The following is a 12,977-nucleotide window of genomic DNA, read 5'->3' on the forward strand; positions in this document are numbered from 1 at the left end:
CACACACGGCGTTCCTGCAGGCGCTGGGCGGCCACCCACCGCGCGAGGAGGCCACCGCGGTCGAGACGTTGATGCTGCTGTCGTCGCCCACGAAGAAGCAGCAGCACCGGCCCGTGGCGGCGATGGGCGCCGCCACGGAAACGGAAACGGAAGCCGAAGCCGAAGCCGAGACCCCCGCGGACGAGACGGAGCCGGAGTCGGATACCGAGGTGGAGGTGGAGACGGTGTAGCCAGCCGCAGCCGCCACGCCCTGGCGTGGCCCTTTCATATATAAGCGCGCAGAACCCCAGGTTGAACAAATTGCAATGGCCCAGCCGAAGTCGGTGTACCACCCGCCCCGCTCGACAAGCTCCGCGGCTAAAATGGAACATACATTCACCAGAGAAACGAAAACGTGCAGCGCAAGCTGGCCGCGCGCACCACGTGCCACACTGAGTGCGGCAGACCGCCTCGAGCTCGTCTACGACGTGTACACCAACGCAGAGCGGCACCGCCACCCTGGCGCCACCAGCGTCAACATTGTGTTTCTGCACGGCAGCGGTATGAGCAAGGTCGTGTGGGAGTACTACTTGTCACGGATCGTAGCCGCCGACCCGGACGGTCACTACGCGCTGCACAAGCTCGTGCTGATCGACCAGGCCAACCACGGCGACTCCGGAGTACGCAACCGCGGCAAGCTGGGCACTGGCTTCGACTGGACCGACGGCGCGCGCGACGTGGCCAAGATAGCCGCCCACGAGTTCAGCGGCTACGAAGGCGGGACGCCACCCGCGCTGAACGTTGCTGTCGGCCATTCCATGGGTGGTTTCCAGGCGCTGGCCTGCGACGTGTTGCAGCCCAACCTGTTCCATCTGCTCATCCTGATCGAGCCAGTGGTCATCACGCGGGTGGCAGCAGCAGCTGCTACAGCAGCTGCTGCCACCGGCGTCTCCCAGATCCCGGAAACCCTCTACAACTCCCTGTGTTTGAAAACCCGCGACCGTTTCCCCACCGAGTCCGAGTACGTAAAGTACATGAGGAACAACTCCTTTTTTGCCAACGCGCACACGCAAATCCTGCAGAACATCATCGACTTCGAACGGACGGCGGCCGAAGACGACGGCTCCGTCGTCCGCACAAAGATGGACCAGGCGCAGAACTTGCTATGCTACATGAACATGCAGTCCTTCGCGCCCTTTTTGATCAGCAACGTCAAGTTCGTGCGCAAACGCACCATCCACATCGTGGGCGCGCGCTCGAACTGGTGTCCGCCAGAAAACCAGCTGTTTTTGCAAAAGACCTTGCAGAACTACCACCTCGACTCCATTCCGGGCGGGTCCCACCTGGTCAACATCGAGGCCCCAGACCTCGTCATCGACAAAATCAACCACCACATTCGCGAGTTCGTTCTCACGTACCCGCTGCAGCCCGCTTGTTCGCTTTCCCGCTTGTCGCTCGAGGAACGAATGGCCAAGTTCAACCAGGCGTTCGAATCTTTCAAGGACCACGCTTTGATCAAAACTAGGAACCAGAAACTGTAGCTGTATACATACGTAACCAACTGACTAACAACTGTATATGATCACTGTTTTTTTACTGACACTAGCGTTGGCGTTGGCGCGGGCGCGGGCGCGGGCGCTGCAGAACTATATCGCCTGCGACGAGCGAAACTGTGATCCGTCTTTTACAAACTATTTCACGTAACCAAAAGAACAACCCATAAAGGAAGCACAACCTATAAGCGCGCTACACACCAAGGATTCGCACCCACCGCACCGCACCACACCACTTCCTCAATAATCATGAATTGGCTGTTTTTGGTCTCCTTGATTTTCTTCTGTGGCGTGTCCTCACACTCTGCCCTGGCAATGTCCACCGGCAAACTGCTAAAGCTGGCAAACAAGTCTCCGAAAAGAATCATCCCTTTGAAGGACTCAAGCTTCGAAAGCATCCTGACGCCCCCCCACGAAAACGCGTACATAGTCGCCCTCTTCACCGCCACAGCGCCCGAGGTCGGCTGTTCCCTGTGTCTCGAATTGGAGTCTGAATACGACACCATCGTGGCATCGTGGTTCGATGACCATCCAGAAGGCAAATCCGCCCATTCCAACACATCCATCTTCTTTACCAAGGTCAATTTGGAGGACCCCGCCAAGACCATCCCAAAGGCTTTCCAATTCTTCCAACTGAACAACGTCCCCAGACTGTTCGTCTTCCAGCCAAACTCCCCCTCCATCTCCGATTACAGCATCATCAATCTCTCCACTGACGCCGGGGCGGAAAGAATGAAGCAGGTCATCCAAGGTATCAAACAGCTTTCCCAGGTCAACGACTTCTCCTTGCACTTACCCATGGACTGGACCCCCATCGTCACCTCCACCATCATCACTTTCATTGTCGTTCTGCTCTTGAAAAAGCAGTCCAAACTGATGATCTCCATCTTCTCTTCCAGACTCATCTGGGCTGCCCTGTCCACCTTCTTCATCATCTGCATGATCAGTGCCCACATGTTCAACCAGATCAGAAATACGCAGCTGGCAGGCGTCGGCCCAAAGGGCGAAGTAATGTACTTCTTGCCCAATGAGTTCCAACACCAATTCGCCATTGAGACTCAAGTCATGGTTCTCATCTACGGTATGTTGGCCTCATTGGTCGTTACCTTGGTCACGGGCATTCCATTCTTGCGCTCTCATCTGTATCCAAACGCGAAGAAAGCATACTTCATTGACGCTGCCTTGGCCACCTTTTGTGCCTTATTCATTTACATCTTCTTTGCTGCTTTGACCACTGTCTTCTCGATAAAGAGTCCAGCATACCCTTTCCCACTATTAAGGCTATCCGCTCCATTCAAATAGGCAATTAGTTGTCCACCCGGCCGACTATATAAATAAAAAACTTAGATAAATTTTTTGAGACATAGAAAATAAAAAATAAAACAAAGTTACATTTTTACATATCGCAATCCAGTCCGTCCCCCGCGTTCTTACTAGAACTTGGTTTCGTCTTCACCCTTTTCGTGGTTTTTCTTGTGGTTTGTGATACTGCCCAATCCACCAAACACACCCTTCTTGATCTTACCAATGGCTCCAACACCGCCACCTATCACCGAAGTACCGGCTCGCAACCCAGTACCCAGTCCTTTGGACGCTATATCCCCGACTTTCTTTTCTCTTTTACTCACGCTGATCGTGTACCTTGGTTTGAAACTAAACTCCAAATGCAACATACCACCATCACCAGCATTTTCTAATCCTTCTACTGGCACATCTAATTCAGTGGTACCTTCGGCCTTAATCTTCTTCAATGGAATTTCTGCTGTACCGATAGTATCGTCTGCAGATGTGGCATCCCAGTCCATCACTTTGATTCTTAATGTGTCATTCAAACGGTTGTTAATTTGAATAGTGCCTTCATCGTTCCACTTGGGATTCAACGATCTTTTGACAACCTTGGTCTTGTAAACGTGATCTTCCTCATTATTGATGTAGAACTTCAAGTATGGATCGGAGTAACCATTCAAATCGGACGCTATCAAGTTTTCGGCACTCTTGGATATAATCGTCAAATCACCAGAATTCGTAATCAAATCGTTTTCTGGCAGTTGTTTGGTGTCAATAGGAAACCAAGATATTTGAAGCATTAGTTTAGCACTGCCCTCACCTGAAAGGTGCAAGATTGATGGCTTGTAATAACAGTTCTTAACTAGGTCCAGAGTAGGTAATTCCACTTCACAGACACATTTTTCCATCTTATTGAAATTCTTGTTCTTTGAGACTCTAAACGTGGTGACAGATTTGTCCAATTCTTTGATTATCACGTCACCTGTCCATCCATTCTTAATAATTCTGGATGGAATTTGTGGACTGACAAATCTTGCGTGACCATTGTCGTCGAAAAATGACTGAACGTATAACCCAGAATCAGGCAGTTCCCCATCAAGGACAGTGATAGCAAGGACACCTTGATTGTATTGCAATAGCTCTTGTAAATCCAATTTCTGTCTATTACTATACATATCTTCTAGTTCTTTCACTTCATTGCATTCTTGCTCAAACTTAGCCTTTTCCTCTTTGGACATCTTTTTTTCGTCCATGACTGACTTACGTGATTCTAACACCTTCTTTTTCTTGTTAACTTTGTCCAAATCCTGGATTTCTTCTAACGTGAGAACAGGTAATGCAGGATAGAAAGACGTAGAGTATGTAATAGTACCTTTAGGTCTTTTCTTATGCATCACTAGACGGCCAACTTTAGTTTTTTCATCAACGGTTTCTTCATATTTATCATTTTCGTCCTTCTTGAATAAGTCTTGAACGTTAACATTGAATTCACCAACGGAACGATCTTTGTTGATGGTTTCCACATCCATACATTGAAGAGTGATTCTTTGATTTGGTGAAGTGACTGCAACATATATGACTTGATTCCAAACTGGGTTCAAAGTTTTATTCTTGAAATCTGTCCTACCTTTAGACAGCCCATTAACTAAGACTCTACAGTATGGATCGATGGTACCGATCTTTTCCAGATTTCTTAGATCATTTGCCTTTTCGATAAAGACTCTGATGGCACCGATTGGTGGCGTATAAGCGACAGAATTGGAGCCAATCTCTAGCCTAACAGGTTTCCAGTACGTAGAAATTTTAATATCACCCTTTTGGTTTTTTAGAGGAATCAAATTCTTATCGACCTGGCTTCTATCGATTAAGTCGTTCAAAGTTTGGATAGAAGATCCTATCTCTTCACCGTTGTTATCCTTCACAACAAATTTGTATCTTGTTTTACGACGATCTGCGATAACTGCTTCATAGTTGGAATTCCATTTTAAAGTACGCGTGTCACTGGCTTTACCAGTTGTTAACACCAGCTTAGCATTCAAGTAAACTTCAACGTAAGCAGTCACTTTTTTGTCTTCTTCAGCAAAATGAGAACCTTCTTCCACTACAATTTTAGCAATACCAGTATTCAAGTCGGGTAGTTCCTCCACTGATCCATCCGGTAGTTTCTTTTCTTCCAAAGTTGGGAAGAATCTCAAATCAAAAGTCAAATCACCAACAGGTTTAGAATTTCTTAAAAACTGAGCCTTTAGGTTCCTCTGGGTGGGTTTGTCATGTAAAGAATTCAAGTTAAATTGAATTCTGCCTAGGACTTTATCCTTCAATTTATCACGCTTATCGAAAACACTGATTGTTAAGGGGTCAGTGAACGAGTTCAATAAAACGTACAAAGTTTCGTCCCAAACAGGATTCAAAGTGTCTCTCACAGTTCTTGTTTTTGCAATAGATACGTCGTTAAATTCAAATGACAAGTAAGGATCGATTGACTGGTTTAATATCGATGTGGTGCGTCTCAAACCTTTAGCATTTTTAACGGTAATTTCTAAAATACCAATGGATAAGTTAGAACCAGATAGTATTTGTGGGATGTTCAGTTGCAAAGAAAATGGCGGAAGTAAAATTGGACCCACATATTTTTTGGCCATCTTTTGTATTAATGTCATTAGACCTGGGATGGCTAAAATTTCCCAGTTGAAGATAGAGCGGCCCATTACGGAAGCAACGAAATCGAAATCGGGCACTTTCAGCAGCTGAACATTAACGGTTTCAACATGTGGAAATGGCGTCATTAATTTAAATTTAACCCTGGCGTGAGCTTTGAAAGCGATGTCTGACACAGAAATAGGAATCGTGACACCAAAGATTTTAGCCTTCACAACCACTAATTCATTAACATAGTTTCTGACCTGTTTAGCGCTCATATCGCACAAGTCGTGAGGCGTAAAAGAGAGACCCCAATCCATCACAACAACGTCGGAGGCAGTATTTTGGAAAGTTTTAACCAGATCAATTCTTGGAGGTTTAATGCCTAAAGTCAATTGGTCAATCCAAAGTTCGGTTATAAATTTAGGGATTGCCTCATTGGTGGCCATTTGTTCATTGGCTTGTTGAACGATAAGTTGGCTCATGGAGGGCTCCAAGATGGGCCAGTATTTATCCAAGAAAGTATTCAACCATTCCAAGGATTCATAATCGTTCTCCACTTTTTGCACAGTAAATTCCTTTTGAACTAACTCTCTTATGGAACCTCTGTATTTCTTAGTGGACGTTCTATACAGCAGTGAAGTGATTACAATCACGAAAAAGGCAGAGCCCATTGAGAATTTGTAATGACCCAATGCAAACGATAGAACACCTCCGATAAAGAAAATCGCCACCGAATGATACCAGTCACCATAGAGATTATCCGGTATGATGTTATTCAAGAATGTTTCCTTACTCATATCCATCAATTCATCATCCAAAGTCAATTCGTCTTTTTCCTCCCAGCCACCGATCTGCTTCCATCCTACATAGGAAGCATCGTGGATGCTTCTTTTGAAGCTGTCATCACCGGCATGAGATGCCTTTTCAGATGACACACTTTTGCTTGCTTCGGTCTCCTCTTTTGTCTTTGGAGGTTGCAACTTATCTACACCATTAATGTTGGCCACTTGCGCCGTTTCAGGCTTTTTAGGTACTACTGCCCCGGTATCCTCCTTCTGTGACATGTTGTCTCACAAAATTGAACTGTTCTGGAATACTCAGGGTTTTTCCTTTGTTTACCTTAGCTATTATCTGTCGGTATTACTTCCCTGTTCTTGTATATAAGAAAAAAGCAAGCTAATTATATGTAGATAGATCAATCACCGGCCTGTGAGTCGAAATTGGGGTAGTTAGCTATTTGTTGGTATTTTCAATGGTCGATTCTACTTCCCTATTGTACCAGCATCCCTGTCCCCTTTGTATTTTGGGGGGCCTCTTGTTATATTTTTTCACGCAGCAGCCGAGTCGCTTGGATAGGTGTCGCGTCTAACGGTCAGCCTTGCCTATTAAGTCCGCTATTTTCAGAGTTAAAATTCCAAAGATTGGCATCCTGTGTTGTAGGCATCGTGGCAGCATGAAATCTTTGCGTGACACTTTTGCACATTCATCTTTAGTCAATTGGTGGGTCTTTTCTTTTTAAGATATCGGATTCTAACGGGCAATGGTCTTTTGCTTGTACTTTTAGCATTTCTTCCTTCCCTACCTTCCTTAGTCCAAAATGCCCTCACACAGTCATTACAGTAGTAGTGGTTGAGCAAGCCGCCAGCCTCCTTACATTTTTAATTGATATTTTTAGAAGCTCTTCTCGTGAAACCTCATCACGTATTTCAATCAAAAAAACAACAATTGTAAGACTCCATGGCCAAGTTGGTTAAGGCGTGCGACTGTTAATCGCAAGATCGTGAGTTCAACCCTCACTGGGGTCGCTCGATTTAATTTTTTCATTTTTATTTTTTTTCAAAATCGTATCGGAGATTTTTTAGCTGCCAAAATATGGAATGAAAAGGATAGTCAGCCATCCTTCGAAGTGTGACAGCCCTTCAAAACAGTTCCAATTCCTTGTTATTATCCGTAAAGCTTGAAGCAACAGAACACAGAAGTTGCCATACTCAACAACAGCATTTGGATAGGTGACGGCATGGTGTCATCCAATAACGGTTTGAATTTACCCATTTCAAATGAACAATGTTTGCCCGAAAATACTGGATCTCTTGGGTTTGAAGCCCCCACTCCGAGACAAATTTTAAGGGTCACATTGAACTTGAAGTATTTAGTTGACGAAATCGTACCTATTGTATATAATCCCGCTGAAATCGTTTGCGATCATTCTGAGATTTTGTCACCAAAGGTTATCAAATTGGCTTATAATGCATGCGGTGGAAACCCCGATGACAAGGCCAACAAAAGAAAGTATCAGTCTGTCATCATTTTCTCGCTTTTAAAAGTTTGTGAATGGTACTCCAAACTGTCTACCATGGAAGTGCATAACGCTAAGCTTTATGAAATTAGGAATTTAGCTGCACAGCAATTATGTAAACTGCTAATTGAACAAGAGGAAACAAGAGATTTGCAATTTCTTTTTATGCAGCTGTTATTGCGCCGGTACGTGATTAATGAGAATGACGAGGATCAAGACCCTTTGAATGCGTTGGAGTTGGCCACGGACATGCATTGTACTACAGTGATAGGGTCGAGTGGATTTCAACGTTGTTTAAAATGGATTTGGAGAGGTTGGATTGTCCAAAATGGAATGGATCCTACCACTTTTATTAAGGACGATTCATTGGCTGAGATTTCTATAGTTTCGCACTTCAACCCAGTAAGACTAAAGGCACCAATATATCAAAATTATCTGCAGATGACTTTTTCGTTTTTGTTTCTGGGGCTGTATACCTTGGTGGTAAATGGGAAGGACTCTGAAAGGGTGCAATCCTTTGATTTGTGGGAAACCGTGTTTTATATTTTCAACACGGGTTTCATCTTGGATGAACTGGCTAAAGTTTATTATATTGGTTATGCTCACCTATCATTTTGGAACTTATTCAATGACGCCACATACCTGATTATCACCTTGGCAATGGGATTCCGTGCAATGAGTGTAACTCCCCTGAACGCCAAATACACTTCGGAAGATTGGGATAAAATTTCATATAGGGTACTCTCATGCGCAGCCCCATTCGTTTGGTCGAGATTGTTACTATACCTTGAATCACAAAGGTTTATCGGGATCATGTTGGTGATTCTAAAGCACATGATGAAAGAATCGATAGTATTCTTCTTCCTTCTGTTCTTAATTATGATCGGATTCACTCAGGGTTTCTTAGGTTTGGACTCCGCTGATGGTAAAAGAGATATCACGGGCCCGATTTTAGGTAATTTGACTATTACCGTTTTGGGTCTTGGAAGCTTTGATGTTTTTGAGGAATTCGCTCCCCCATACGCGGCAATATTATACTATGGTTACTACTTCATCGTTTCGGTCATTCTTCTAAATATCTTGATTGCATTGTATTCTACTGCATACCAAAAGGTTATTGATAACGCTGATGACGAGTACATGGCTTTGATGTCACAAAAGACGTTGAGGTATATCAGGGCACCTGATGAAGACGTTTATGTCTCTCCTTTAAATTTGATTGAACTGCTTATGATGCCTATATTCCATGTCCTTCCATCAAAACGCGCTAAGGACTTAAGTTATACAATTATGACAATAGTGTATAGTCCATTTTTGTTGTTTATTTCCATAAAGGAAACTCGTGAGGCTAGAAGAATAAAGTATAATAGAATGAAAAGGCTAAACGATGATGCTAATGAATATGATACCCCATGGGATTTAACGGATGGTTATTTGGACGATGATGACGGTCTGTTCTCTGATAATCAAAATTCAGGTATGAGGGCTACTCAATTGAAAAATTCACGTTCATTAAAATTGCAACGGACGGCAGAACAAGAGGATGCCCATTTCAAAGTCCCTAAAAAATGGTACAAAAACGTTAAAAAGTGCAGTCCTTCCTTCGAGGAGTATGAGAACGATGACACTGACGCAGAAGACGATGATGACAAAAGTAAAGATGACGTCAAAGAACTTACTGAAAAAGTGGAAAATCTCACAGCTATGATTACTGACTTACTTCAAAAATTGGATTTAAAGGATAAAAAAGAATAACGTGTGTATCTTATTTCAAACTGCGGCCCACGTAACTATTCGCCAATTTATATATATTGCTCTTAATTGTAGCTAATTCTGTATCAATTTATATTTATTCGCTGAATCGAACTTTTCACTCAAAAACTTCAAGGCTTTGCAATATGCATAACTTGCCCCATAAAAAAACAAAAAAAAAAGACAAAATTGAAGAAATATATATCTTACTTTTGGAAGATATAATTTAGTACATAAAAAACCATCGAAATATACCAGTGTTATAAAGGGATACAAAGATGTAATCCAAATGTTACAAACAAACAAAAAAAGAAAAAAAATACTTCCAGAAAACGAAAACTTCTTATCTCTCCTATATATGATAAATCATGTCTCTCATTTCCTTCCGTTCTGAACATCTACGTATATCAATTTACCCAATTTTTCTTTAATTTGTCCCCTAGCAACTGCAACCACTGTTCGCACTGGCACCGTTATTAATAGCATTCAAATCCACTCTTTGATTATTCGATTCACGTTCATTATTAGCGTTATTTTGTTCTTCAGCGTTTTTCAATGGTATCTTTTCACCAATTCCCAAAAATACGTTGTTAACGTTTTCTCCTGTTTTTGCACTTGTTTCAAAAAACAGTAGGCCATTTTCTTCTGCCAACTTTTCACCTTCCTCTCTTGCAACTTTCCTTTCTCCGTCTTCTTGTAACATATCGATCTTGTTACCGACCAAAGCGATAATGATGTCCTTCGATGCTTGTTCATGCAGTTCCTTAACCCAATGGCGTGCCTTGATAAAAGATTGTGGTTTCGTCACGTCGTATACTACAAGAGCAGCCTGTGCATTTCTATAGTACATGGGTGCTAACGATGCAAATCTCTCTTGCCCAGCTGTATCCCATATCTCAAACTTAACGGTATGTTCATTTATAGTGACTCTTTGAGTAAGGAATGCAGCACCGATAGTGGGCTCCTTGTTTTCAGCGAAATCATTCGATACAAACCTTAAAACTATTGAGGATTTACCAACTGCTGCTTCACCCAATAGTACTAACTTTATTGAAGTGACGGATGTGTTCATGTTTTGTGATATTAAAATGTCTTCTGTGGAGTCTCAACGACCTTCTTTTTATCTTTGCAGATTTCTTTCTGCTTTTATAAGACCACTAAAGATAAGGTGCTGGTATTTCATTTTACCTTTCTTTCTTTGTCATTTCGGGGATATTGTTTTAACAAAAGCCCCATAATGCAAACAAAAAACGAAAAAAAAAACGTATGGGATGACATGTAAGTTGATAGTCAGTTATACTAAAATCATCTATAAAGTGAATCATCTGGTATGTATCTACGTTAATTCTACATTATCATAACCTAGGCTTTGGCTTTGTCGTTGCGTCTGGGTTCATCACAATGGAAGTGGCGTTCGATACGTTAGAAGGTGTTCCAGAATCCCCGAAAAACGCCACTGTAACCGTCAAGTCATCTCTGTATCTTCTACTCATTGGTGATGGAATGCTAACTAGTGCCGAGACGTATTCTTTTCTTCCACCAGCGCTTAAAGCATTCCTGATTAAATGAGTAGCAACGTTTTTGTCTTCCAAAAGATACTCCGTGTTTGAACTCGATTTATCATCCTTGTATCTGAATGCCGGTCTTTGAGCTTCTTTGTCATCCGACACATCAACGACCTTCGGTAGCTTCCCCGGTTCTGCCTTAAACGGTGTTGGCAAACTCATATTCTTATCCATCCATCTGATAACCAATGAAGCAATTTCTTCATTAGTCAATAATTCGAATAAACCATCAGAACCCATCACCATGAATTTGGAGTCTTTACCAATTTTAGCAGATGTAATTGCTGGTTCTGCAGTCACGTATGGAGGCGTCTTAAAGTCTCTTGGTTCCTTTCTAAAATAAAGTTTAGCGACTTCGGGCAAATCCGATAAGGGTTTCCCATCGACTTCTTTAACCTTATAGCGGTAGTCTCCAAATGCTCTGGAGGGTTGCAACGAACCCAAAACTCTTCCGTTTCTTATGACATTAGGCTCACCTGGGTGTTCATTTCTAATTCTTTGCACTTCTTCCAAACTATCACCGGTCTGATCAGTGGATAAGGATCTGACGGTCCATTTTCCGTCGCTATCCAAACCACAAATTAAAGCTCTTGAGTCCCCAGTCACGGCCACTTTCAAAATAGAGTTTGTAGAGTTGTACAAACTCAACAGTGCGCAAGATCCTGAGATGGCGGGTAGCGTATTTGCGATATTCGAGTTGCTTGGATCTTGGAACAGCTTCCTAAATGATTCCATCACGATATCGTCATCTAATTTCAAAAACCCCTTAGAAATTGCAGAGTCAATCAAACCATTAGGATCAGAGTGGAAGATTGATTTGTTTTGGTCATAAACTTGACCCAATTGGTAAGCTACATAACGGATCAAATCTTTCGAAAGTTTTTCCGAAGTAAAAGGGCCACCATGGCCATCAAAGATCCCAAAAAAGTATAGGTCCTTTTCCGAGGACTTCCCATCTTCACCCGTTATTGGAATAGTGATGATTTGCTCTACATGGTCGTCTTCTATTGGGTGGTTAGAGGGCAGCTGGGCCACATCGTACCTGAAAATACCTGTACCTCGGTTAACGAAATGGCTTTCCTCCCTATCGTGTAGTTTAGCCTCTATTTTAGCATCGTTCAAGATAGGTACGGATTGATCATTCTGGGGTTGTTGATCTTTTGGTCCTTGTGATTCCTTTGAATTAGGCGTGCGCATACCGGTATTTCCACGAGTGCTTGTGGAGTAATCCTTGATTCCGTTTATCGTATCTAGAGAAAGAATCTTTTTAGGAGAATAGTAAGAATAGGTTAAAAGCAGGGACCCGCTTAGTAAAGCAATATTTAGGGCTTTGTAATGGGAAGATACAAATATTTTGGTCCTTGAGCAGTACGAGCTATTTGCATGCGACGTTGAGTACGCACGTTGGAGAAATTTTTGAGTGTACTCTTTACCAGATTGACATTTAGATAAGACCTTAATCGTTTTCCTTATAGCTACGGTTCTTGTTAGGGGGGACATGTAGATAGTAGAAAAGGTGAAAGTGCTCCTATTATAAAAAATTGAGCAGCGCCTGTCGTAAATTGGGATGGGAATGAATAACTCTTATCTTGCGGTAACGACCTTCGTTTGCTCTATGATGTCTCTCCTTCTCTCTTTCTTTTTTTTGTATCTCTTGTGTAGCTAAAATGAGTTCGGTTTTTACATTGCAAGGCCGGTGGTAGCTGCACAATATCAACATGCAAGAGAAATAATAAAATGCGTAAAAACGGCGCACTGTCGCAAGTTATAGCCAATATTCTAGCTACACTCGGGCCACTGGAAACTAACCAATGCCGCGTGCTTTGTTTGCTTACCGTTAGGTTGCAGCTATCGAGAGTATTTCCTTACTATAGAAGTAAATGAGCATCATTTGTCAAGTCG

General features: G+C 42.8%; 6 protein-coding genes and 1 non-coding gene across 7 annotated transcripts; 4 read left to right on the forward strand and 3 right to left on the reverse strand.

The window, feature by feature from the left end:
* Positions 1-305: 305 nt before the first annotated feature.
* Positions 306-1,520, forward strand: LPX1 (triglyceride lipase; the record flags this gene model as incomplete). Its single annotated transcript, XM_018367925.1, has 1 exon — positions 306-1,520. One exon carries the CDS (start codon positions 306-308, stop codon positions 1,518-1,520), a length of 1,215 nt encoding a protein of 404 aa, XP_018219307.1.
* A 261-nt stretch (positions 1,521-1,781) lies between these two features.
* On the forward strand, positions 1,782-2,834 carry OST3 (dolichyl-diphosphooligosaccharide--protein glycotransferase OST3; the record flags this gene model as incomplete). The annotated part of the gene is made up of 1 exon (XM_018367926.1): positions 1,782-2,834. One exon carries the CDS (start codon positions 1,782-1,784, stop codon positions 2,832-2,834), a length of 1,053 nt encoding a protein of 350 aa, XP_018219308.1.
* A 131-nt stretch (positions 2,835-2,965) lies between these two features.
* TCB1 (tricalbin) lies at positions 2,966-6,526 on the reverse strand (the record flags this gene model as incomplete). Its single annotated transcript, XM_018367927.1, has 1 exon — positions 2,966-6,526. The coding sequence occupies one exon, from the start codon at positions 6,524-6,526 to the stop codon at positions 2,966-2,968; it is 3,561 nt and encodes a 1,186-aa protein (XP_018219309.1).
* Positions 6,527-7,193: 667 nt separating this feature from the next.
* On the forward strand, positions 7,194-7,267 carry DI49_4925. Its single transcript has one exon. It is a non-coding gene; the product is annotated as a tRNA-Asn (tRNA).
* A 212-nt stretch (positions 7,268-7,479) lies between these two features.
* Positions 7,480-9,513, forward strand: YVC1 (Yvc1p; the record flags this gene model as incomplete). The annotated part of the gene is made up of 1 exon (XM_018367928.1): positions 7,480-9,513. The coding sequence occupies one exon, from the start codon at positions 7,480-7,482 to the stop codon at positions 9,511-9,513; it is 2,034 nt and encodes a 677-aa protein (XP_018219310.1).
* A 436-nt stretch (positions 9,514-9,949) lies between these two features.
* VPS21 (Rab family GTPase VPS21) lies at positions 9,950-10,582 on the reverse strand (the record flags this gene model as incomplete). Its single annotated transcript, XM_018367929.1, has 1 exon — positions 9,950-10,582. The coding sequence occupies one exon, from the start codon at positions 10,580-10,582 to the stop codon at positions 9,950-9,952; it is 633 nt and encodes a 210-aa protein (XP_018219311.1).
* Positions 10,583-10,865: 283 nt separating this feature from the next.
* Positions 10,866-12,575, reverse strand: PTC5 (type 2C protein phosphatase PTC5; the record flags this gene model as incomplete). The annotated part of the gene is made up of 1 exon (XM_018367930.1): positions 10,866-12,575. The coding sequence occupies one exon, from the start codon at positions 12,573-12,575 to the stop codon at positions 10,866-10,868; it is 1,710 nt and encodes a 569-aa protein (XP_018219312.1).
* Between the last annotated feature and the right edge of the window lie 402 nt (positions 12,576-12,977).

This window comes from Saccharomyces eubayanus, chromosome VIII, assembly GCF_001298625.1.
Source record: "Saccharomyces eubayanus strain FM1318 chromosome VIII, whole genome shotgun sequence".
Classification (NCBI taxonomy): Eukaryota; Fungi; Ascomycota; class Saccharomycetes; order Saccharomycetales; family Saccharomycetaceae; genus Saccharomyces; species Saccharomyces eubayanus.